General features: G+C 38.7%; 1 protein-coding gene across 6 annotated transcripts; it reads right to left on the bottom strand.

The window, feature by feature from the left end:
- Positions 1-1,754: 1,754 nt before the first annotated feature.
- Positions 1,755-27,937, bottom strand: LOC306845033 (rho GTPase-activating protein 40-like). 6 transcript variants are annotated; one of them, XM_079377547.1, is made up of 15 exons: positions 27,775-27,937; positions 17,731-17,900; positions 16,014-16,234; positions 14,095-14,173; positions 13,257-13,408; positions 11,715-11,880; positions 11,538-11,629; positions 10,655-10,732; positions 10,106-10,265; positions 9,260-9,342; positions 6,315-6,524; positions 5,458-5,601; positions 3,907-4,052; positions 3,774-3,829; positions 1,755-3,144 (listed from the first exon to the last, which is right to left on the bottom strand). In XM_079377547.1, the coding sequence occupies exons 2-15, from the start codon at positions 17,879-17,881 to the stop codon at positions 3,041-3,043; spliced, it is 1,842 nt and encodes a 613-aa protein (XP_079233673.1). In that variant the 5' UTR covers positions 17,882-17,900; positions 27,775-27,937; the 3' UTR covers positions 1,755-3,040. The 6 variants fall into 6 exon arrangements, with proteins under 6 accessions (XP_079233673.1, XP_079233674.1, XP_079233669.1 ...); XM_079377548.1 differs by having other exon boundaries at positions 3,907-4,049; positions 27,775-27,904; XM_079377543.1 differs by lacking the exon at positions 27,775-27,937 and adding an exon at positions 24,735-24,899 and having other exon boundaries at positions 3,907-4,049.

Below are 27,937 nucleotides of genomic sequence, written 5' to 3'. Positions count from 1 at the left end.
ATAATAAAAATATTTAAATAAATAAAATAAAATTACAAAAATACATTAACATGCATACTTTACAGATAATAATGCAAAATCATTCAAATATGCTATTTATTCCATATTTAAATATATGTAATATTTCAAATATTAGAATACAGAAAAGCATAAATCTGAACATAGCTGAGGTGTTTAGCATCGGCGCTCAGAGAGAAACTAGTTGTGAGGCCTTCTGGGTCACATCTACAATCATATCAGTCCATTCACTCTGAACCTGCTTTATCAGTAACAGAATGACATGTACCTTCACTAAATGCAGGTGAGAAATGCAGTAAAAGTAGCTGTAAATGCTAATTCAGTGATTTATCAAGACGAGCGAAAGATACAGATCAATACAGGAATCACGCCTGTGTGTCGCTGATAGCATTGAGCTGCTGTTGTCAAAATCCACCGTTCACACACACATCAGAACTCACACTGAATTCAGATCATTCAAAGTCATTTATTACATCATGAATACAAATCTGTTTACAAAAACCATCTTCACATTCACAAGCATTTAATGCAATATCCTTCACATTACAGGAGCTGCTCGCTGCAAACGTGACCTTCCTCCTCGCTATTCCTGTCTTGTTTTCCAGCACAATTATCTAAACGTTCTCAAATCAAGATGCATTTACTGGAGATGCACATCTGAGAAACTGATCTAAAATGAAGTGAGTTCATGATTAAAACAAGAACAAGTATCTGCAAATGGAGTCAGAAAAATAAACCTAATTCAAAAGGACAAAAGTTCATTTTTCTGACATCATTGGAGGAAAACTCACTTAAAGACTTCTTATCTTCTGTCTTTTTGCATCTCCAGTAAATGTATCTTGATTTTAAATTAATCTGTACTGGAAAACAAGACAAAAATCCTGAGGAAGAACATCATTTTAGCAGTGCAGTAAAAGACAGATTATTAAACATCGTCCATTCAGAGAATGCTAAAACACTGCTCGTGTCATTTGCATTTATTCAGATGACTGACAAACAGTAAAATTCACAAAGAGAGAGTGTGTGTTTGTGTGTCATGAGGATGAACATTTGTGAGTGTTTGTGTGTTCATGGGAAGTCGTGCATGTGTTGGCCGCGGGCGTCAGTGTTGACCTACATCTGATTATTACTGCTGACAGAACATCCTTCTTCAGTCTTTGTCCCTGACCAACCAACTGTGACACACAGACACTGAAGAACACGCCAGCGTCACACAGCTCTAATAGTCCAGATCAGATGAGGAAGAACGCCTGTGTTTGGTGTCGAAACCTGGTACATATGTGACCCTGGACCACAAAACCAGTCATAAGGGTCAATTTTAAAAATCAAAAAAGCTGAATAAATAATCTTTCCATTGATGTATGGTTTGTTATGATAGGACAATATTTGTCTGAGATACAACTATTTGAAAATCTGGAATCTGAGGGAGCAAAAAAATCTAAATATTGAGAAAATCCCCTTTAAAGTTGTTCAAATGAAGTTCTTAGCAATGCATATTACTAATCAAAATCCAGCACGAGGAGTGCTGCTTACTCTGGGGTTTCCTAGTGTTAGTTAAGTCAGTCATCACTAGTGCTCCTAGTCAAGTGATCCAGCAGGAATGATTCCTCAGATCATGTGTTGTTGAGGAAAGTGAGCTGGTTCTTTACTAGTGATTAGGGTTGGGAATCGAAAATCAATTCCAGTCAAGAATCGGATACTTGTTGTAAAACATTCGTTAACATTCTCAGATCATTCTGGCAAGGTTCTCTTCTGTAATGTTAATAGAACATTCAAAGTTGTGTGGATACAAAAACATTAAATACATTGTTCATGGAACATTTTAGTTGGATGTTTTTTTTAAATGTAACGACCTGTTTCAGAACGTTCAGAGAACAAAGTAACGTTCCCATAATGTTTGCAAAATGATACAATGGAATGTTCCTTTAACATACGCATAACCAAGAAAAAACGTTTGTAAAACATTAAAAAACTGGATGTTTTGAGCGTTCAGAGAACGTGATGTTTTCTAACATAATGGGAACATTAGTGAAATGTTCTTAGAACATTATTTTGGCATACATGTTAGTTTCTTCCTGTCTGGAGTCCTGCATCTTTAGGAAATGCAAAACTCTTGTTTGTAGATTGCTTTGTTCAGAACAATAATTAATCATCAGACTAGAAATATTTCTGAAGTGCGCAGAGAGACGCCATGTGGCTTTAATGTGAGTTTCACATCATCTTCATTATGACACTGTCAGATGAACATTAGCAAAACGACTCAAACAATGTTCTCAAAGCTGACGATAAACTCTCTGTGTGTGTGTATGTCTGTGTGTGTGTGTGTGTGTCTGTATGAGTGTGTGTGTGTGTAGCAGGATGAGACTGACAGTGTGTGATGGATGTTATACACTATTACACAGCATGATCTCACTAACACTCGCACAACTCTGGCACGACTATATGAGCTGCTGGAATGACAAATGAGTGTGTGTGTGTGTGTGTGTGTGATGCACAATACTATCTGAATGTGTCTTAAACATTAAGTTAGAGTCAAAGAAATACAAACTCTATCAGAGACAAACTGATGTCAAAAGGCTTGGAAGTGCTTCAGTATTGTACAATAACATATTTAAAAGTAGTACTGAAGGTAATAATTTGGATCAAACGACAGAAGAGAGAGAGAGCGTGTTTATCTGAGTGTCCAGTGACGCTCCAGACTCACACGGAGTCATGTGTTTAATACTGCGAGGCACCAGATCTGTACAACACAACACCTCGGACATTCATTCACCACATCCACAAACACAGCGATGCTCTGCCGCTTAATAAATAATCCAACAATCTCAAGCGGCCTCAGCATCAAACCAGCACAACACAACATCAAAAGAGTCCAAACGCAATGCAGAAGTCCAGCTTCATAACATCATTGATGGCGCGGTGTCAGACGAATCTCAGTGTTCAGACCAGTGCTTTAACTCCTTCACAGATGCTCTGGCTCTCCTCAGGGGTCAAAGGTCTCCTGTGGAGATCTGGTGTGTCTCTACTGCCCCCTGCTGGACGATCTCAGTTTGATGAACCACTCGCCGCCGGGGTTGTTGTTGTACAGGTCGAACAAATGAGTCTCTGGATCCAAACAATGTTCACCTGAGCCAGAAAACAAGATTTAGGCAATCAAAATATCACATTTACATGTAACACGTATAATATAGATTATAATCTAAATATGTAGGATTGCTTTCTTGTTGATAGTGTAAATGCTGTTCTATTTGGAAACTGTTTGGCGATCAGATGAAACTAAACAACTTAAATAAACAGAGGGATTTATTCCTCATCCATATGCAAGTCTTTTCATTTCATATATTTATGTTGCTATATATGTTCTACTGATTTCTGATATGGAAGTTTACATCAGTGTTATTTTAGTATCAATGAGTTTTTTTGAATTAGTTTTTATTTTTGTATTTTTCGTTTTCATTTTAAAGTTTTAGTTGTTTTTTTGTAAAAATATGTCTATATAGTTCTTAATTTCTATTTGAGTTAGTTATTTTAGTACATCAAATTTCTTTGGCATCTTTTTTATTTCAGTTAACATTTGTTTTATTTCAAGTAATGGATTTTTAAAAATGGTTTTAGTTAACTATAATCACCATTGTTTGTATCTTGCTTTGTCTCATTTGTGAATAAAAAAATACACACACACACACACACACACACACACACACACACACACACACACACACACACATATATATATATATAAATAAATATCTTACCAATATTTCCACCCACTTCATAGATGGCACAGTCCGGGTAGGTTGTTGAACCATTTCTGTGTGAGTGGGAAAATAATAATCATCAAATGATTTTTTCATTATAGGTATTGTATTTGTGTGTGTGTGTTCATACCGTTTCAGGAGTCCCCTGCTGTTGTCAGAGGCGTGTAGTTCTTTATAAAACTGTGACATCAGGTCTGATGCACGAGAATTAATAGTGAGACGAAACTCCATCGAGAAACTCACGTCACCCAGCTGGATCTTTACAGTACGACACTGCTGATCACACACACACACACACACACACACACACACACACACACACACACACACACAAAATAGAGAAGAAAATAATTTATCAATAAATGATAAATTTATTGATAAATAAATTTCACACATTTATGATGTGTGAAAATGTGTGAAATTCAAGCCACATTTCACCTCAAAATTAAACAAAAAATAAACAAGAAAATGAATATATTCTTATTATATACTGTGATTATAGATATATTTAATTAAAAAATATTATATTATAAAATAAGTAAATGAAGCTTATTTTAGGAGAATGAGAATTTGTGATGTAACTGCCATGAAAATGTTACAGAGTAAGTTTGTTACATTTTCTTTAAAAAAAATTAAATTTGAATTAAAATGGGTTTAAAAAAAAATTCTTAACGCAAAACGTCTTCAGGTTCCTGTCCACCATTAGTGTCTGACTTAGACAATGATTTTGTTTCTAGATTCATTAGAGATATTATGGACATTACGGTCTCTAGTTGTGTGTGTGTGTGTGTGTGTGTGTCTCTGTGTGTGTGTGTGTGTGTGTGTGTGTGGGTTGAGTAGTTGAGTATGAGCTTTTGTGCACTTGGTGTGTTCTGTCAGGTCCTGTAAGCGTGTCTCGTGATCTCTGTTCCTGAGACTAAAGCCTCTAAAGGGATCATCTCCTTATCCTCTCATGCTCGTGATCTGTCGTCCATCTCTCTTTCCTTCCTAATTCCATCTTCATTAGCATTTACTCATTTAACGATTTTTTACGATTGCTAGGACACATTTCTCAATCCTGAAGTCACTTTTTCAGAACTCTTCTGACAGCGAGCACAACATCAGTGTCTGTGGCTGAACTGACTCAGTTTTCAATTTCATAAAACACTTTTTGCAAAACACAACACAATTCTCTCTGAAGCACACAAATCTATCAGGAATTAATATCATGGCAAAGGTGTTTGCAGAAGTTTGCTTGTGAGATGTGTTTGTGATATTCTGAATGCAGCGCTTCATTTTGCAAGAGATGTGAGGCATTTTGGATTTTGTGTGCAATTCTTGAAAAAAAAAAGGCAAAGTTTTGAAAATGTGTGTAAGCAGTTGAAAAAGATTGCAATGTTTTTAGGTTGTTGTGTTATGAGTGATAAAGTGTGTTTGTTTGCTGAAAACCTTTGCTAGTGTTATGGAAGAATGACATGATTTGAGACGTTAGTGTTTTGGTAGTTTTAGTGAAGTCTGAATGTGAAATGAACTGCTGATTTAAGATGAAAGACGGTTAGGAGAACTGTGTGAAGACGAGAGTTTTGAAAAAGTGACTTTAGTATTGAGAAATGTGTCCTAGCAATTATAAAAAACTAATCTAAAGAGACAGACAGTTTGGACGGAACTCAACGCTCTGCATCATCTGGAGCTTCTCGCTCACCTCGCTGGAGTTCTTGTCTGGTTTGTCTCTGCTGTCCGTGTGGATCTTCCTGAGCAGGTGCTTGATGCGTTTGTCGTAGAACTGATAACGACGGCTGTTGTTCTCGTTAAGCTTCCTCACCTGACTCAACAGGAAGTTAGGAACCTGGGGGCGTATTACAGAAAGATCCTTACTTTAAAATCTGTTTGGGAACCATGGTAATTCACATTTAGGACAAAAGCTATTACAAAACAGCATTTCCTAAGTGCGTTATCTTATCTTAACCACAGATAGGAAGGTATTACAGAAACCTCCTAAAAAAATGCTTAAATCTTACATTTAAATCAGCAGATATGCTGATTACATTGTTTACGCTTTGATCTGAATGTAAACAACATATCCGCGTACATATGTTGCATACGTTGTTTATGGATGTGATACTGTCCAAAAATGGCACTATAGGGTGACGCGGAGGAGACGAATTGTTGAATAAAGTCGTTATTTTAATTTTCTCTGCGCACAAAAAGTATTCTCTTATCTTTGTAAAATTACGGTTGAACCACTGATGTCACATGGATTATTTTAACGATGTCCTTACTACGTTTCTGAGCCTTGATCGTGTCAGGATCCTTGCTGTCTATGGAGGACCAGAGAGCTCTCGGACTTCAAAAATATCTTCCGAAGATGAACGAAGGTCTTACAGATTTGGAACGTCATGAGGGCAAGTAATTAATGACAGAATTTTAATTTGTTTGGGTGAACTATCCTTTAAAGTTAAGACCTAAGATAAGAAACTTTCTGTATTACGCCCCCTGCAGAAGAGCAGATCAGACACTCTTGAACACTTTGGGATGAAGCGAGTTTCTTCAGATCTTTACCGTCCACAGCAGGTCCTGGTAGCGGATGAGGAGTCTCATGATGTCGGCCGCCCGCTCCGCCTGACCCTTCTCTGGACCGTCCACTGCTAGTTTACTGGGAACAGCTTTGTGCAGGAAGAGGTTTGGAGCCATGATGGTGGAGACGGCCCACAGGTTCATGCGGTTACGTCGCTCACTCAAGACCACCTTACTGAGGAACTCCAGCAGCGCCTGGAGAAACATGCATTCACACTTCAACACAGTGGCTGGGTTTCCTGGAATATCACATAAAACATTTGCGAATAAGCACCGTTTCCATTCAATGAGTCGGAGAGAACAAAATGGTCACTTCCTGATAAACTGGCACTAAATAGTCAAGTCAGCGTTATTTATACAGCACTGTTTACAATGCAGACTGTGTCCAAGCAGCTTTACAGTATTAAACAGGGAAACAGTGCGCTGTTCTCCTCCGGCCAGACCAAAACAGCAGTTTAATTCTAGGTTGCAACAAAGTCGGATTGTGCAGAGGACTCATTATGAAATATCACTAAGAAAAGTAGCAGAAGCCACTGAATATAATAATTCTAAAATATAATAAAGTTACTTGCGCTTTGATTGAGCAGACGAAACACAACAAATGCAGTCTTGCTTTCAGAGGTGAATGTCAGCTGTTTGGTAACAGGTGTGCTAGACTGCTCCGGGAGGCAATTATACAGAAATACTTTGACGACAGACTTTGCTTGGACACTTCAGAATGACCATAACAACATTTCAGATGCTGTGAAACAAAATCAGTCTGCTGGTTAGTCAGCTTATGCCGTCCTATAGTGCAAAGTCACATGACTTTTTTTGAACGCTCATGCGGAATTTATTTGCAAAATGCATTTCCATCTCCCATTATTCGCATTAAGCCTTTTTCACCCAAGTCAAATTTGGCATTTTCCGTCACTCGTTTCTGATATGATACTTCAAAATGCGCATAAAAAGAGGGTGATGGAAACATAGCTATTGTTTGGTTTTAATCTCGCCTTGATTTTAGGCAGTGCTTGAAGTGGAAAAAAGAAGTCCCCCATTTATTTATTTATTAAATAAACAAGTACTTTTTAATAATTCACAATCTATGTATAGTGCCAATCAATATTTAAATCAAAGTTTTCAATACAAATTAGCACAAGTAAAGCTGCGATACCAAACAGGACCACAGGGTGACACCAAAGACCACTAAACCTCCTGCCTTGACCTGACTGGATATGGATATATTCAGAATCACTAAACCTAAACGCCTTCAGTCATTCATTATAAAACACTCTTGCTTTTAAGCCAAATACACGCTGAAAATAATAATTTACTGACATCTGGACGCAAGTCACTGTTCTCTCCGCAATCTCTGATGAAATCAGCCGTGTTTTCTCTGCATTAGCCTTGTTTTTAACTTACAGTTTGAACTCTCTCACCAGATCCGTGGAATTTCCAGGAGTTTACAGGTTTAAAATAATGTGATCAAAAAAGCCTGCTTCTTTTCCATTTTAAGGTATTGTTTTCGTTATAAAATACTGATTCAAATTAGTAATCAATGATTAATTATTATTCTACCTCCCCTGAGGTAGAGCGACTCCGCTTGCATTCATTCACGTGATTGGTCGAGATGATCACACTTCACTCAAGCATAGTATATAAGTACTACCACTCAAGGGGTCAGTGTTGCCAACTTAGCATTTAGTTAGTTAGTTTACTTAGTTTTTTGTAAAAGCACCTAGCAACAAATTGAGCTATATTTTTTATATGTATTTGTGACTCAAACGATAAAAAGGCACACATTTTCTATATAAGTTATTAAAAAAAAGGAAACCAAAGATGCCTAGCATAACACATCTCATGAATTAAGTTAGCAGCTATTTGCAATTGTTCAATTTAACAATAATAATTGAATAATTTTTCATCTTGCTAGTAGCTTGTTCCTGCGATTGATAATCAGTTAGTACACTGTATGAAAAATATCTAGAAAAATGGAAAAGATGCTAGTAATTTTCCCAGGACATTATCCGTTGTAACCCTGTAACCTGAACACAAAATACAATGCGTAATTTAAAATGCAGGTAAAAAAATCTGTGAAAGATCTGAAAATTTCCTTTTTAGTCTGGACCAAAAGAACCAAGAGAACCGTACTACAAACGTAAACACTGAACTCATCCAATGCTCTGAACTCAAAATATCACTGTATAACTCACTAGAAATCACATTATTCCCCCCAAAACTTTTTCTTCATAATGCAATCAACTCCTCACAGATTAGATCTGATTCTCTTCTTGTTTCATTCATAAACACTTTCTTTCTTCTGTGCAACACAAAAGAGGATATTTTGAGAAATGTCTCCGTGTTTGTTGTTGGCACAGTGGAGGTCAATGTTTGGTTCCCAGCGTTCTTCAAAATATCTCCTTCCGTGTTCCACAGAAGAGAGTGACGTGAGGGTGAGTAAATGATGACAGAATGATGATCTCTGGCTGAATAATCCCTTGAAGTGAATTGGGTTGTAAAGAGCGTTTCATGTGACTTTTAACATTCATCAAAAGCAGCACTTCAACACAGAGACACGGTTATATAAACGGCTGACTGTTAGTTGCGTTATGCTTGAGTGAAACTCAAGACCTTCAGCTACACACACTCACTCACTCACTCACACACATACTAACACACACACACACGCACATACATACACTCACTCACACACACACACACACACACACGCACACACACACACACATACGCACCCATACACACACCCACACACACGCACACCCACACACAGTCACACACATACTCACACGCACACACACTCACACACATACAGCAAATGTTCAGTGTGTTAATTAATTTCTCTTATGTAACGCTGCTGATGAGTCACGTCTATGACACATGTAGGCAGGCATATATGTGTATGTGTGTGTGTGTGTGTGTGTGGTTTATACCTTCAGTGTGTTTCTGTTGGGTTCTGGCAGCAGCAGCACAAGAAGATTCAACATGTGCAGCTTTTGTTTCAGGTCTGCAATATCTGTACAAAACAATTTAAACATGATTCTTCCTCAAAAAGACTCTTCAGTCTATAAGAAACCAATGACACAAAATACAACATTATCATACAGTACCAAGATCATATACACTGCTGGCCAAAATAATTAGAACATTAGTATTTTCAGCAGCTAAAAATGGTTTTAAGTCCGTTAGTTCTATCTGTTGCTGTAGTGTGTCAGTAGAAAATATCAGTTTACATTTCCAAACATTCAATTGGCCATTAATTCTAAATAATACAGATTTTTGTTTCAAGAAAGCTACCTGCAAAGCTACAGTACTCTTAAAAGTTTTAGGCACTTGTGTAAAAATGCTGTAAAATGAGGATGCTGTCAAAAATAATATCATAAATAGATTTTCTTTATCAAGTAACTTCTATTAACTAAATTAAATCAACATTTGCTGTGAGCATCCTTTGTGTTTAAAGCAGCTTTTGCCCTTTTTGCACAGGTTTCTTGAAACAAAAATCTGTATTATTTAGAATGAATGGCCAAATGAATGTTTGGAAATGTAAACTGATATTTCCTACTGACACACTCCAGCAAAAGATAGAAATAACTGACTTAAAAACATTTTTTAGCTGCTGGAAATACTTGTGTTCTAATCATTTTGCCAGCAGTGTATAAGATCAGAGACCAAATCAAGTGAGTATTCTGGTGAAGCTACTGTGATGTAGATTCACAACACTTCTACACACTATACGACATACAGGACCTCAGTGAGACCTGCTGTTGTGCCTCACACACCTCTGACGGCGCTGAAGGTGTTGAGGTGTTCTGCGGTCAGCAGCGGTGCCGGGAGTTCACGGATGAACTTCTTGAGCAGAGCGGCGGCGTCATTAGGACTGACCTCGTCCCAGCTGAACGAACCGCTGTAAAACGAGTTCTCCAGCTTCTGCTGCAGCACCTACGACCAACACAGCGTCCGTGAGCCGAAACACACTCACACAGCGCTTATTCATATGTGATGCATAAAAATACTGTGGTGGTACCATGGTACAGTAAGCGTGCATTCGTACAGAACACGTTTCTCCACAGCTCTACTTTTCTGTTGTTTTTCTATGTAAACAAGTGCTGGACAGGCGTGTTTCACTGTTGCATTTGAGTCTTTTATAGTGTCTCACGCATGAAACAGTGTTCTAAAAACATGAAATAAGTGCTACTTTAAATATGTCTCCAGACCTTGCATTGTTCCACATTAAATCAGCCCTTATGGTGTCAGATGCTACTTTAATGGATATCATGGTACTACCAAAGCACTTTTAGTAGTTATTTGATTATAATGTTTTATGTTACTTTGATTCTGGACTGAGACCCTGGAACCCGCAGAATTCCTTCAGAATCGAGACCCTTCTTCTCCAGAAACGACAGAAGCTGAAACAGAAACAAAAAAACAATCATGTACAAAACACCCAAGAGTTTAGTTTGAGTTGATGAAACGGAAACAAATCTTTTCTTCTGTATTGTGACGTACATCCAAAACGGATTATCAAAAAGGAAAAAATGTAGGGCGGGGCTTGGTTCTGTGCATCAGTTGTTGATTGGATGTTGAAGTGTGGGCGTGGCTCTAAAAAAGGAGGCGGATCTGAATGTGAGCTTGCAGGGGCGGAGTTTAAAATCACCAAATGTTTGGAAAGTCCTTTTCACTGGAAGATCCAGTTATGACATTTTGGTTAAACGTGCCGTCAAAATGTATAAAATAAAAATGAAACAAATGTACGGATGAATTGCTTACAATTAGATCAAATAAATAAAGTAAATTGACATTGGTAACACTTTACTGAAAGCCTTTATGTATAGTGCATTATAAAGCAATTAGTAATGTTAGTTGTAATGCAATATATCTTCCATAAATAGTTGGTTAAAATGCATTATAATACTTGAAGGTTGGTTTGTCATGTGATTTGATGCATTGTATTACGTAAAGGTGTAATAATAAACTATACGAGTATTATAATGTATTATAACTGTGGTTACAATTATTAATGAGATAGTACAATGCATTATAACCAGCATTACAAAGTATAATTGATGCATTAAAACTACATTTGTAATGCATTAGATACAAAGGCTTTAAGTGAAGTGTTACCTTTACATTTCATGCTGACTTCAAAGTAGTATTATAATAACAGGTTGGACGTAATACATTGGTGCAAAAGGAAATGATGTCATGACGTACTGTTTGGAGGAAGAGTGGGATCTGAGTGTTGGGTTTGATCTTCTGATCGCTCTCCACCAATGAGGCGAGAGGAACGCCAAACAAACAGCTCTCTGACAAACAGGAAGACATTTGACAGGATTCTTATTATTGGTCACACAGATCTGAATGAGTGTGGTCACATGACTGGAACCTCACCAGGGATTTTCCGTTTGCAGGTTTTGTGTCGTTTGACCTCGAGCCCCAGCAGGTCGCAGAGGGCCGTCATGTCAATCAGAGCCAGCTGACGAACCTTCTTCAGGTCCTGCTGGGAAAGATCCAGCACCCGCGTCACTCCCAGCCGGCACTGCGGACAGATGACCCGCTACAGACGGAGAGAGCGAGGCGGGAAAAGAAGGAGGTGAGACGGCATACACACACCTCTCTGTTCACTGGTTTGATTTTATTATCATTATTATTATTTAGCCATACTGAGATTATGAGCATCTGCCAATAACTGCAAAAAGACAACTAGGCAGACAGCGAGTTTTGTTATGCGGTTGCTATATTTTTTTAGTGTGTTGCTATGGTGTGTAACTGTACACAGACGGACAGCGAGTGTTGTTATGCGGTTGCTATGTTTTTTTAGTGTGTTGCTATGGTGTGTAACTGTACACAGACGGACAGCGAGTGTTGTTATGCGGTTGCTATGTTTTTTTAGTGTGTTGCTTTGGTGTGTAACTGTACACAGACGGACAGCGAGTGTTGTTATGCGGTTGCTATGTTTTTTTAGTGTGTTGCTTTGGTGTGTAACTGTACACAGACGGACAGCGAGTGTTGTTATGCGGTTGCTATGGTTTTTTAGTGTGTTGCTATGGTGTGTAACTGTACACAGACGGACAGCGAGTGTTGTTATGCGGTTGCTATGTTTTTTTAGTGTGTTGCTTTGGTGTGTAACTGTACACAGACGGACAGCGAGTGTTGTTATGCGGTTGCTATATTTTTTTAGTGTGTTGCTATGGTGTGTAACTGTACACAGACGGACAGCGAGTGTTGTTATGCGGTTGCTATGTTTTTTTAGTGTGTTGCTTTGGTGTGTAACTGTACACAGACGGACAGCGAGTGTTGTTATGCGGTTGCTATGTTTTTTTAGTGTGTTGCTTTGGTGTGTAACTGTAGACAGACGGACAGCGAGTGTTGTTATGCGGTTGCTATATTTTTTTAGTGTGTTGCTATGGTGTGTAACTGTACACAGACGGACAGCGAGTGTTGTTATGCGGTTGCTATGTTTTTTTAGTGTGTTGCTTTGGTGTGTAACTGTAGACAGACGGACAGCGAGTGTTGTTATGCGGTTGCTATGTTTTTTTAGTGTGTTGCTTTGGTGTGTAACTGTAGACAGACGGACAGCGAGTGTTGTTATGCGGTTGCTATATTTTTTTAGTGTGTTGCTATGGTGTGTAACTGTACACAGACGGACAGCGAGTGTTGTTATGCGGTTGCTATGTTTTTTTAGTGTGTTGCTTTGGTGTGTAACTGTACACAGACGGACAGCGAGTGTTGTTATGCGGTTGCTATGTTTTTTTAGTGTGTTGCTTTGGTGTGTAACTGTACACAGACGGACAGCGAGTGTTGTTATGCGGTTGCTATGTTTTTTTAGTGTGTTGCTATGGTGTGTAACTGTAGACAGACGGACAGTGCGTTTTGTTATGGGGTTGCTATGGTGTTTTTAGTGTGTTGCTATGATTTGACAGTGCATCTCACCGGCAGTGCTCCGTCGTCTCTCCTGCAATGGCTGCTGTTGTTCTGTGGTAGTTTGGCTTGTTTCAGTAAGATGGCCGCTTGTTCACAATATGCCACGTCTGTGATAAAGATCTCGTCCATCTGCAGCCCTTGAGTCTCCGGACCACTGACAGCTACACATGCACACACACACACATAGTGGCTGTTTCCGGGAAGCGTTTGCTATCTGATCCATTTGAATACGATTTCCATGTGAAAAGGCAGGAAATTGCATCTTGTGTTCAAAGGGCACGTGCTGCATTCATGAGCGCTGAGTTCATGTATAATCACTGCTCATCTCTCTGAATCTGAAGCATTTGAATGTTATTAAACACACATATGCTCTTATATTAATAGATGTGACAGGTGAAGATCTGCAGCTGAAAATATCACTGAATAATAAACAGAATAATGAACCGTTAGGATGACGATGCTGTAGTGCATTGGTTCCCAATCCTGATCAAGGAGAACCCCTAACACTGTACATTTTAGATGTCTCCCTAATCAAACACACCTGATTTAACTCATCAGCTAGTAAAGACTCCAAAACCTCAATCATGTTTGTCAGATAAGAGAAACATCAAAAACATGCAGTGTTGGGGGTTCTGCAGGACCAGGATTGGGAACCACTGCTGTAGTGTTTCATGCCAACATTACATCTTACATTGGGTTTCCTTCTAATGAGATCCTCAAAAATAATCAAAGTGTCTCTGCAAAACAGCTGGAGTGTTGTGGTTGGTTACCAGGGTTCTTATTATCTCATTAGATAATCCTATTAGCTTCTCAGTCAATAGAAACGAGACAGTGTGTGTGTTTGTACCTGATCGTTGTGTCTTTGTCACACTCTCCATGTTTCTGTGTGCATCAGGTTCGCTGTTGTGTGTCTCAGGAACTGCTGACTGAATAGAAAACAGTTAGTTAGACACACACACACACGTTGGTTTTTGTGGTTTATGGGGACTCTCCATAGGTGTAATGGTTTTTATACTGAACAAACTGTGTGTGCTATTGCCCTACACCAACCCTACACCTAAACTTAGCCCTCACAGGAGACTGTGCATCTCTGCTTTCCCCCCAAAAAACCTCACTCTGTATGATTTATAAGCGTTTTGAAAAGTGGGGACATGGGGCAATGTCCTGAAAAGTCACCTTCACCTTGTAATACCTGTGCCATTATACAAATGTATGTCCTCATGTGTTACAAAAATGCGCACACACACACATTCAGGAGATGTGTTATCTGTGTTTGTGATGAACAGAAGTCAAGCCTTTATTCAGATGCACTGATATGATCTGACATGATGCGAGTGTGTATTGTGTGCTGTGGAGCACGAGCACATACAGGCCTTTACAAATGCCACGACTGACTGTTCCTCCACTCACATGCTGTCCTTCTGTCATTATACAACCAGAAACACCGTACAAATTATATTGTCAAGGCACAGAAAAGTATTAAAAACATAGTCAAAATAGTCCATCTGCCATCAGTGGTTCAATATGAATTTTATGAAGCGATGAGAATACTTTTTGTACGCAAAGAAAATAAAAATAATGACATTTATTCAACAATTCGTCTCCTCTCTGTTCAAATCAGTGTAAATAAATGTACAATATGTATCCATGCGTTACTGATGACAGAGAATAGTGTATGCACTTTGTGTTCATCGGATGCTCTCCAAAATGGCGCTACGCTGACACAGAGAGACAGAGAGGAGACGAATTGTTGAATAAATGTCATTATTTTTATTTTCTTTGCGTACAAAAAGTATTCTCATCGCTTCATAAAATTCAGATTGAACCACTGATGGCAGATGGACTATTTTGACGATGTTTTTAATACTTTTCTGTGCCTTGACAATATAATTTACTTGGCAGTCAATGGGACAGTCACAAGCCTCCTGGTCTTCATCCAAAATATCTTAAATTGTGTTCCGAGGACGAACAAAGCTTTTACAGGTTTGGAACAACATGGGAGTGATTAATGACAAAATTTTCATTTTGGGGTGGCGTATCCCTTTAAGATGCTAAAAACAGGGACCATTCACACAGAACACATTTTTGTGTTTAAAAACATGGGATGTGCATTATGCAGGTTCTGTGGAATGATAATAAACAAAACCATGAGACACGTTTTTAAAAGTTGAAAAACTGCAACTCAGTGTTGTTAGAATGGCATATAATGTGTGAGACGCTGTGAAAGACAAGACATGAGCACGGTGGTCTCAGATTTCCATCAAGTGCATGTAATACAATGAAATGCAAAAATGCATTATGTATGAACGGCCCCTAAAATGTAATTTTATTGATGTGAACATGTTTTCAAAATATAATGAAGATGACATTGGAAAATCAGATTCCTTATGATATTCTAATTAATATGATTTTAGTCCTGTTCAAATACAAATGCAACTTGAAAGTCACAGCTGTTATAAAGGCTCAAATGATGCAAAACAGAATGGTGTTTTTGCATTGGAAAATGCGACATTTGGTCAGCGGAATTGGGAAAAAAGTGCCTCATTTGTGAATGCTGTATCATGTGCAAGACACTGCAAGACATACGTCTCAAGCACAATGGTCAAACACATCTGTCTAGCACGTTTACATAGAAATACAATGGAAAACCATGATTTGGAATGGAAAAACATGTTCTGTGTGAACGGCCCCTTAATGTGTTGGTGGATCCAAAATCAAATATCATTATGAACACACACACACACACACACACAGGGGTGCTGTTACCTGAGCAATGGGGGAAGCGAAGACGTCTCTGACGTGTCGCGGTGGCGTTTTGTTCCTCTTGCGCAGCGAGGACGTATACGAGTCGATGCGTCTTTGAACCGCAGCTGCTTGAGTCTTAGTGAGAGTCGACAATAGAACGGCTTTATCGACGTCCTCTTCTTCACCTGTTACCAGCGGAGACAAACCAGCATCCTGCAGCCAGAGCTCCTCCTGCTCGCCGTCTGACACACACACACAGGAACATAAACATTACAGATGTCCTTGTAAATTTTGGATTTTATGTGGATTTAAATAAATTGAGACGGTGTGATGCTCACGCTTATTTTGGTCAATATTGTAATCATGATTATTTAATGCAATTATGAGTGGGCCATGACCAAAACTTTAATTTAAAGATAGTGATATATATCAAATACATATTTTACGTAAATGAGGTTGCTATGACATCTACATTTTAGAGACCCATTTTAGAGAATTACTAAGCACTGCATTTTGACACATTTTTGCATGTATTTGACCATTTAGGAGCTAAAAGTTGACTTTATAGTACGCTTTTAAAAACATGAAAAAAATCAAATAAATTTTAATAAATCAAGCACGTCCCATTTTGCAAAACTCACATGATTTTACTGATTTGCATGTGAAATTGTTTTTTTTTGGAGGAGCAGTGCACCGCTGGAAAGGGTAGCTATAATCGTTCTCTCTCGATTATTGTATTTTTATAATCGTCGGAGGCCGAAATCCAAATTAGGGATGGGTGATATCTTATAGTTTGCGATATACCAGTAAAAATTCTCCCCATGATAAGAATTAGTCTTCCCGTGATAATAACGATAAAGTCTAGTTGTTGACATATTTCAATGTGCGACAGTGCGGAGCGACATCGCAGAAGGTGGATGTGAAATTGAGGAGGAGTTTATCGCTAAACAAGCAGCTCCTTCTACAATCTGGAACTGGTTTGGTCGGGGCTGTACAGTGCACAAAAATGGGTCTGAATAAATATATACGACAGTAGCACATGTGCAATACAGTTTTGCATGTGTATGAGCCTGTTTACGAACCTGTTGTCCAACGAAGATATCATTTATTGACATGCTTTTTCTCCAAATTAACTTAACATTGTTGAGTGTTTGAAATAACTTTTTGTGACCAGACGTGGTTTCGTATTACAGAATGATAGTATTATATACAGTGATAAAGGCTATGTCGATTAGCATTGCATTATAAACATACTTTCCTTATAAAAAATACCCAAGATTGTTTGAAGAACACAGATAAACCATATATTTTGTGCAATCGTATGTTTATTGTCTTCAAGTTTCCTCAGTTAAAATTTCTCTATTTCCGTTGTGCATTTTATTCAGCGATACCTTTGCCCATATTAGGGATTTCATGAAGCGTCATCAGTGCTATTACTTCTGCAATGCATATGTGGAGATTCTGTGCAAGAGCGCCCTCCGACTTCCAGTATCAATTAAACAGTCATTACATTACGTGTGTACTCCGTAATACTCACAACACACTATTTAAGGTTAAAAATAGGAAAGATAATAGTTTTCTCTAAAGAAACAGGATACACTGAATTATCGTCATTGATATCGTTATCACAATAAATACCAGAAATTATCGTGATATATTTTTAAGCCCATATTGCCCATCCCTAATCTAAATTGAAACTGTATTTTGATTAATTGCACAGGCCTGGTCTCGGCCTCACCTTCGGACTGTCGGGAATCTCGTCTGCTGCTGTCTGGCTCCGAGTTGCTCCGTATGGTCTCCACTTCACTCCAGAAGGACTCCAGGCACAACCTGTCGGGCTGCTGCGGGGTCGGGAGGTCAGGTGAGTCCGCCCAGGACTCAACATTCATCGCGATGAGGCTGCAGTCCCTGAAACGCACAGGACGAGGAAGAAGATGAGGATGATGGAAGAAGCATCAGTCTGGAGGTTCATACTGGATGAAGGCTGAGCGTCAGGGGTCAGTTGTTCAAAAGTAATCTGATCGGATTTTGGCCATCGGATTGGATAAAATCTTGAAAATGGGTTGTTCAAAAGAAAAAAGGATTCTGAATTCGTATTAAGGTCCTTGCACACTGAGTACAAAATTTTCATATCAATTTTTTTTGTATTCGTCATCCTTTCCTATCAAAATGCTTGCTACGGATATGAAAATTGCACCCGATCAGAATTTTTTACGACGGACAAATGTTTCGGAGGCAATAGCTACGTTTACATGGACACTTTTTGCTTCGATCGGAATGAATTCATTCTGATTGACGAATCCGAATGTAGTGTTTACATGAGCGCTAAATAAAGTGATCGGGTTTATATGTCACAAGCTTCTGATCGGATTGAATCTTTTGAGATGCTCACACTGCATGAATATACAGAGTTTACCGCTGTTGCTGCATATTATTTTAAAAAGCACACTTGATATTTATCTACTTTAGAAAGCAGTAAATATGCCCCTTCCCAGACGCGGAGTGAAAGTGGACACTCATTTATGGCACTTTATTCACCAGGAAGAGCAGCTCGTTCCGCACGTCATAACGCTATTTTTACGTCACTGCACATGCGTAGTTCCTTCTAGTTTCGGTTTTCAATCCGATCTAGTGTTTACATGTCCTCTCGTTCGGATTACAAAAGGAACAAACCACCCCTTACAATCCGATCAATATTAATCAGATCTGGCCAATTCAATCCGATTGACGTGTTTACATGTGACTTTTTTATTCCGATTGTGCTTCTAGTCCTATTACGATCGGATTATTAGGGTCCATGTAAATGCACCTGATTGACAACGTGAGGTCGTATTTATTTTTTAACGTGAAAACTTCAGACTCAAATTTTGAACTGTGCAAAGACCTTTAGACAGAGCCGGCGGGGGTGTGGAAAGGAAGATCGGACGATCTGTGTCTCTGTGTCTCAACCGGGGGGGGGGTGGGTTTGGTGGCACTAGTGAAGTGAAGTGACATTCAGCCAAGTATAGTGACCCATACTCGGAATTCGTGCTCTGCATTTAACCCATCCAACGTGCACACACACACACAGCAGTGAACACACACACACCGTGAACACACACACACACAGCAGTGAACACACACACACCGTGAACACACACACGGAGCAGTGGGCAGCATTTATGCTGCGGCGCCCGGGGAGCAGTTGGGGGTTCGGTGTCTTGCTCAAGGGCACCTCAGTCGTGGTATTGAGGGTGGAGAGAGCGCTGGACATTCACTCCCCCCACCTACAATCCCCGCCGGCCCGAGACTCGAACCCACCACCTTTGGATTACGAGTCCATGACTTCCCAGTTCCCACTACATCCCACTATGTTATGTGCGCTGTTTTATCGGTACTTTCGCTTTCAAAATCGATCGCGTTCAGCAAAGAGGAGGCAGGATGGAAAGTGGTGGGGCACAGTAACGCGTTTGGGGGAGGGCACGGCCCGCAAGTGTAATTTCTGTGACATGCTAATGAGTTTCTGGAGACAGCTACTAAGTGGACATCAGTGAAGGGCGGCTGGTAAAACCGGTTTCTGTTGAACTGCGCTGATTAAATCAATACTGAAACTGGCTGTCGATTCCAGCAGCGTCAAACTCTCATCATGCTGAACTAATGTCAGATATACAAAACAACATCTGTAGAAGCAAATCTGATGTTCTTTAAGTCATCTACCGACTGATGTGATTTAGGCCATTCAGCCAAAGATAATCCGTATCACAACTGAGAACAGCCACTTCTGTTAACAGGCTAATTAGCAGAAGCTGAAATCAGATTACTGGCTAATTAATCGTCTTGTTTTCCAGTACTAACATCTAAACATTCTTAAATCAAGATACATTTACTGGAGATGCAAAATGACAGAAGATAAAGAAGTGTTTCTGAGAAATGTATCAAAATTGATGTTTATTAACAAACAGATGCCAATAGATTGCAAGGGATCGTGGAATTTTCAACTTTAAATACTGTTTAATGGAGTTTTTGCGTAATGGAAGTTATTTTCAGAAAGACGTTCCATCAGTATGTGTTAAACATCCATTAAACACACTGTACTTCAGTCCTGACTGAGGTGTATATGGAGTCATAAAAATCTACTTAATTCAAGGGGAAAACAAGTTTGTTTTCTGACTCCATTGGCAGATATTTACACTGGAAAACAAAGACACTGAAGAAAAGCATCACATTTTTGTAGCATGATGTTTTGATCTGAGAGGAGTTGTGCAGAGATATTATTAAAATCATCGGTTACAGTCTCTTTCAGCTCAGATCTATCACACATATGAGAATATTCACAGTAAACCGTGTTCTCGGTCTCAGAGGCGGTTTAGTCAGGACTGTACCTGGTAATCGTCTGAGTTTTGGTTTGTGTTTGTCTGGTTGAGTGTTGTTGGAGAAGGAAGCGTCTCGGTCGACACAGACTCCTGTGCAGGACGGGTTTAGATCGAACCAAATGCGGTTTTATGTCCATACAATACATTCTCCCTTACAGTCCTGCTGCTTAATCAATGCAGATGAATAATACTCCTCTTCTGTTTGAATATTGACATTATTCCTTTGATACATATTTGCTCGTCACATCTTTCTCCAACAGATTTTCTTTTCCAGTTCTGAGTGTAAAAATGTCCATCAAACGGAAGATGCACATGGATGTGTCTTCAGATCACTTCTTCTCATCTGTTGCTCACTGCTCTGCTGCAGTACTTGTATCTGAGAGTACGTGCCTATGCGTGTGTGTGTGTATGTGTGTGTGTGTGTGTGTGTGTGCGTGCCTGAGGGAAAAAACCAGCAACACCACATCACTAACACCTGACCCTGCCCATCTAGGGCACACCCTGCTGCTCATTAACACACTCTACATGCCATTCATAACCTGACACATAAACAAAACCATAAATAGATGAGATGAAAATAATCTTTAACCTATAACCTACATGTGACTCGTCAAAACAAAGGCCTTAAAGAGATAAAGGCATTATAATTGTTTTCTCTGCGCACAAAACGTATTCTCTTTTCTTCATAAAATTACGGTTGAACCACTGATGTCACATGGATTATTTTAACGATGTCCTTGCTACGTTTCTGAGCCTTGATCGTGTCAGGATCCTTGCTGTCTATGGAGGACCAGAGAGCTCTCGGAGTTCATCAAAAATATCTTAATGTGTGTTCTGAAGATGAACGGAGGTCTTACGGGTTTGGAACGACATGAGGGTGAGAAATTAATGATAGTATTTTCATTTTTGGGTGAACTATCCCTTTAATAATAAAGATCAGGCAGCATGAAGAGCATCAGCAGCTCAAGACGTTCAGGGTCAGAACAGGTGAAGATCTGCTGTCAGATCAAGCAGGTGTTTGGATCTCAGATCATTTCACTCCTTTCTCCAAGCACACTGCTTTAACAGCATTTATTTGCCAACAACCAGTTGCATTTTCTAACACTTAACATTTTTATTGTACAGATTTCTAAAGATTTAAATGTATGGAAATCTGCAAATTGAAATGATTTAAAAGTGTTCAACAGAGCTGAGAACACTACAGTCATATAAGCAGAAAAACATCATCATATTAGCCAAGATATATCATAAACTGACACAGAATGAGCAGAATGTGTAGACATTTCTGAATGAAACCGATAAGTAACATACTGAAATCTCTGATATACAATCTAAAACTGTATTTATAATTCTTTTATAACTGCTATTCATGCATTATTTGGGAGCTGATATAAACTGAGTGATGCAATATTTACCATTAAAAAAATTTTAATTCACCAAACAGTGCAGTGCCAAAAAATAAACACTTTTTTACTCATGCATAAACACATACAGCATTACTATCACGGGGCTGGCAACACCAGGGTAATGGGTTCGATTCCCAGGGAAAGCAGGATCTGATAAAATGTGCATTTTGAATGCAATGCAAGCCACTTTGGCTAAAAACATCTGCATAAATGTAAATCAGAAATACTGATGAACAAAAGATGCAAATCATTAGTCCATTCCTGTCCTCTGACCTCTACACTTTGACAATATTTACGAATGTACTCAGATCTCATGAAGTTCTGCTTGTTGTCATCATCGTTAACATCTTCCTTATATTTGCACAGGCATACTTGTGTCTTTAATGCGGACGCAGGTCTGTCATCACTCATTAAATCTATCAATAGAGCGCTTAAAGAATCTCCTGGCTAACGCTAACAGGAAACTGAATGACGCAGATACACATTTCATTGTTCTGTTCAATCTCAGCTGCTAGTTCTCGCTCCACAGTGATTAAATGAGCATTAAAACTAGAGAAATGCTACAAACACATCAGACATTGAATACACACACAACACAGTTTGAGTAATCTAGATCAAGCTCTCTGCTCTTCTGCTGATGGAACGAAGACATTCAGGCTTGCTTTTTGCTTCAGGTCCTGATGCCGGAAGAACGGTCAGCTTATTTTTAACCCTGAACCCCCCCCACAGACACACACACCTCCACATGTTGAGATTCATTGTTGTTCATACGACACAAACTACAATAAGCTGACTTTTATAGAGCAAGAGAACAAAAGCACAGAATGAACGCTAAAGGTTACACTACCATTATATACAAACTACTCCGAACAATTAAACTACAGTCAAGATAAAGGCAGTCGGCTCCAATACAACCTAATCTAAAACATTTCTATTGCTACTTCATGCATTATAGACATTATGTTCTTAATCATATTTATTTTTACAATCACAGCACAAAAAATACCATCTGGACTACAGTCACACTATAAAACCGAACAGTGAAATGAATTAAAAGAATTGAGTTAATTTCACTCAAATAATGAAATTTCATTGGACTTGATTGAAATAAGTTCTGTAAACTCAAAATGTTGTTGTAGTAAGGTGAACTTAAAATGATTGCGTTTTCTAGTTTCCAGCATGCTTTGCATCAGACAAGGAAAATAAATGTAGAAATTACATTATGCCCTACTTGTCATAAAAATGTTAAGCTCTACTAACTTGAGTTTGTTTCCTCAAATGTTTTGGGTATTCTTAACTTATCATGTTTTACAGTGCAACATTGCGGCTGATATATTTACACTAAACACAAAAGACTATATATAACACAATGACATACTAACACACTAAAATATTTTAGTACAAAGACAATGTGCAGCAAATGAATCTGTGAATCACCCAGTCAATTCATAAACCAATGCATTTATATGAAACATTAAATTCATTCAAATTATTCGGTCCACATAAAGACATTGCATGGCTTCGCACAGTGCTGGTTCTGATTATCTTAAAATATTAAGATGTTTTCAAATATAATTGTATTATTGCAACATGAGAAAAGCCACAAAATAGCTCTGTAACACGTTGTAAAAGTACAGTAGCTTGTGATTGGAAAAGCTGCACTATTTGGAAACATCTGAGCATCTAAAGCAGCATCATTATAGCTTTAGTTTCTCCTCAGCAGCACAAACACGTCTCTGTGTCTCGACAGACAGAGCGCCTCTAATCTGCTTCAGACTCACTGACAGCGTCTTGCTTTCAGTCATAATCCAGATTGCACTTGGAAAGCTTCTTATAGTTTAAAGAGTTCAACAGTTAAGTAATGTGAACCGTAAATCAGGTTTACTGGTTATGCAAGAAAATGAGTGAAGCAGCGTTTGATCCACAGTCTTACTATTCTTACATCATTTCTGTAGCGTTTGTTTCCAAAACCAAACTTGGAGATTAAGTTCAGATTTAGCCACATGTTAGTAACTTGACTTTAAGAACAGTGTGATAATCAGGTTAACTAGTGGACTGGTGTTTAGTTAGGGCTTTTTTTCAGATTTTACTGATTCATTTGAATGTAATGTTTTGTCACAATTTCATTTTTTTTTTTTTTAATCGAGGAATCACAGTTTTGAATAAAAATATTAGCAAATTTTAAAATTAGACACATTGTCAATACACCAATGATAATTCAATTAAAATTGCATGCTTGCATAACATTTTTACAAAGCATTTACTCTGAATAATAGACAACTGCTGTTTTTTGATTTTTGAGTTGACTTCTAAAACTGAATGTCTATATTTTATCAATGAAATATTTGTCTTATTTTACATTATTTCTGAACATAACATGTTTAAGACCTTCATATTTCATACATCTTTTCTGTAAAGATATATAACAAGTGAATTTGTTTTACATTTACATCCAAGTGCTGCACTTGGAACAGAACTTTCTTTAACCAGATGCTTAATAAAGAATCATATTGTTATGTTTTTCAGTCGACTAGTTCATTGTAAAAAAATCTAAATCGTAGTGTTTGCACAAAAGCAGTCATGAGTAGCACAGGTATATTTGTAGCAATAGCCAACAATACATTGTATGGATCAAAATTATACATTTCTCTTTTATGACAAACATCATTAGGATATTAAGATCATGTTCCATGAAGATATTTAGTACATTTCCTACCGTAAATATATCAAAACTTCATTTCTGATTAGTAATATGCATTGCTAAGAACTTCATTTGAACAACTTTAAAGGAGATTTTCTCAATATTTAGATTTTTTTGCTCCCTCAGATTCCAGATTTTCTAATAGTTGTATCTCAGACAAATATTGTCCTATCATAACAAACCATACATCAATGGAAAGATTATTTATTCAGCTTTTTATTTGTTTTTTTTGCTGTATCGCCCAGTCCTGCGTCCAGTGCCTCGTGTCGTCCGTCGCTCATACCTGACAGGAGCGTGTCCAGCCGTTTTGCCCAGCAGCCGCGACTGACCTGCGTTTCTTCCCCACGGCATCCTGCTCTGGTTCTTGCTGCCACTGGTCCTGCGGAGGGCAGGAATCCGCAGCTGACCGCGTCGAGCGCCTGTGAGCTCCTGAGCGTGTAAACACATCAGAGCCAGAACGCTTCGCACAGGAACATCAGCACAGCCCAGCATCCTGCGACAGGAAGAGCGGACCAATGCCACGACACGGGAAACAGAGGACGAGATGTGGGGGAATATCTCGCTTTTTAACTAGCTTGACTTCCCAAACTTCAACTAAGCACTGATGAACCTCAAGATAAACTGGTTTAGGCAATCAAAACTATCTGTTTCCAGCCTAAAACCAGTACTTTCAGAGTCAAACTAAACAGAAAAATCTCCAAAATCAACTATTGCTGCTGCTCCATGAACCTCCTCCAGCTCCAATGAGCTCAAACCGAGTCGCTCACAGCTCAGGATCATAATCGCTTGAAATTGCACAATCTTCAGGAAAACGGAGCTCTTTGTTTGAAGGAATAGTTTGCAGTGATTAATAGACTTGTGACACACTTCTACGTCAACTAATCAGACGAACTGTTTCTTCACTGTGTGACAAAAAATAGAATACGTAACCGACCAAAAGCACTAGAAATCCTGCGTTTCACACTGAAAATATTGTGCTGGTTTCTGTCGCTCGTCTCAGAAACACAATCATTCTGCGCAGCATGAAACTCACACTGATGAGTATCAAACACTACTGTTCAAAAGATTGGGGTCATTCAGTGAAATACTTTTATTCATCAAGGATGAAGACATTTATAATGTCCCAAAAGATTTCTATTTCAAATAAATGCTATTCTTTTGAACTTTCTATTCATCTGTGAATCATGAGAAATAAAATGTATCAGTTTCCACAAAAATACTGAACATTGATAATAATCAGAAATGTTTCTTGAGCAGTAAATGTTTTCTGATGGACACTGGAGTAATGATGCTGAAAATGCAGATTTGATTGCAGAAATGACATTTGAACAGATATTCACATAGAAGACAGCTATTTTCATTGTAATAATATTTCACAATTTCTAGTGTATTTTTGATCCAATAAATGCAGCCTTGTTGAGAAGAGACTCATTTCAAAAGCATTTCAAAATAATTTTGAATAGTAATGTATGTAAATATTTACTGCTTCTCTTTAATACTTTCATTTTTATTTTCCCTTTTCTGTACTGCAAATATTTTCTATTCATTTTACAAATATTCGAATCATGTTGTACATGATCTGAAGTTTGAGTATTTAACAGGAATTTGGTTCCTGTTTAAAAACATCTGTTACCCGCTGAAAGCACACTAAACTGCTTACAGTAAAGGTCATTGCACACCGAGTCAGACATTTTAGCATGTTAAAAAATAAATACGACCTCACGTTATGTCAATCCCGTTTACACACTGCCTCCGAAACTGTCATCCGTCATAAAAAAAAAATTCAGATCAGGTTTGATTTTCGGCGTTTTCGCATCTGTAGCATGCATTTTGATAGGAAAGGATGAGGAATACGGAAAAACGCATGTGAAAATTTCAGACTCTGTGTGCAATGACCTTAAAAGTGTAAAATCAAGACAGACAATAAAACCTCTGGGTCTTGCATATATTCACTGTATGCAGTTAACCAGACTAAGACAACCGCTTTCACCTGTGCAGACCTCTTTCCCTATTGTCTGAGTTTGTTAAGGTGAGCGAGCGTCTCATCCGTCTTACAGCAGTCTGAAGCCAATTATCAGCGTGGCACGTGAGACACACACACACACACACACATTGTGCTGATCTTCTGTTTGGCAGTTTCTCCAGATTCAGATTCTTGTGTGAAAGTCGCTTCAGAGAGACTGACGCCTGCTGCGACGGACAAACAGCCCACAGATGGCCAATAACTGACTAAACTACTCTACTGCAGCTAGTTAGTGACTCATCTGCTGCTCTCCACTGAATCTGAGAGGAAAATATGAGAGATGGACGCAAATACTGCCAAATGTGTCGAGCATTACACTCATATTAGTAGCTGAAAGTATTCATCAAATATTTAACAATTCAACAAACGAGCAAAGATGTATAGAAGTATGGAAATCCTGTAGATGCATCATAATTAAAAAATTTGCAATCAAAGAAAAAATACTTTAGTATAGAAGCAAATGTATATACAGTGTATGGTATTCTTGATCTATTCAGAGACTGATCTGCAGTGCTTTATTAATCAAAGCTTTTTCTGTGTTATTATGATCAAACTGGAGTATCTGTAGTGCCGTGAGTATGTGTTCATGTCTAGTTCAGAATAACTAGTTTCTCTGCAGCTCAGCAGGTTGTGTTTTAATTCTTCTCGTCTCATCGGTCATCTTCTCCTTCATTTCATCTCTGGGTTCACATCGGGCGCTTAAACCGATCCAGACTGACACACATCATGACAACATGAACACTGTTCCCTAACCAGCAGGATAATGTGGGATGATCCGGAGACATCTGGACTCTCACAGCTCACAAACTCTCTCAAACACACCTGACATTTCAGTTTTATTCTTTCATTCCTCAGAAATGGCTAGTGTTTTCTTGTTAAACACACTCAGTCTTTCACTCTGAGAAAAGCTGTCACTGGGATGGTATCCTTTCAAAAGGAACTATTATGTACCTTTAAGATGCTCAAATGCAGGGTTTAAGGGTAAATAAAATACAGAGATGTTCCTTTTGAAAGAGTACCGTCTCAGTGGCAGCCTTTGTCCATTTTTTATTTATTTACACCTTCAAAAATCTTTTTTCCAGTGTATGAAAGAGAAGGCCTTGAGCAGACTCGCATGCATCGCTGCATCATGCAGATTTTCATGTTTATTGTCTGCAGACAAAGACAACGCTGTATTGATAGCGCGCGCTCCATAGCAACAGGTCTCCTGCCCATAGCAACCGCCACCCGCAACGGCAAAAAGCGCTAGTATTACAAATACATGACATTTACGAAGCAGAAATAGTGACTGTGATCTGACCTGTGAGTCGAGTCCCGTGTCGCTCTGATGCGGTATTATCGTTAATATCGCTGGTGATGTCGCGGACACACAGAAGCACGAGCCGCTATTGTCTGACAGACAGATGGTGCTGAGGCCCTCATCATCGCGTGACGTCACGGCGTGTGTGCGTGCGCGTGTGTGT

Source organism: Barbus barbus, assembly GCF_936440315.1.
Source record: "Barbus barbus genome assembly, chromosome: 25".
Taxonomy (NCBI): Eukaryota; Metazoa; Chordata; class Actinopteri; order Cypriniformes; family Cyprinidae; genus Barbus; species Barbus barbus.
This window is presented reverse-complemented; position numbering and strand designations above follow the sequence as displayed.

Coding starts and splice junctions, on each gene's coding strand:
- LOC306845033 (XM_079377543.1), bottom strand. CDS start 24,898: ATGTGTTTACACGCTCAGGAGCTCACAGGCGCTCGACGCGGTCAGCTG. Junction 14,174..16,013: donor TCGCTTCCCCCATTGCTCAG/GTAACAGCACCC, acceptor TTTTCTATTCAG/TCAGCAGTTCCTGAGACACA. Junction 10,733..11,537: donor TCCCACTCTTCCTCCAAACA/GTACGTCATGAC, acceptor TTTCTGTTTCAG/CTTCTGTCGTTTCTGGAGAA.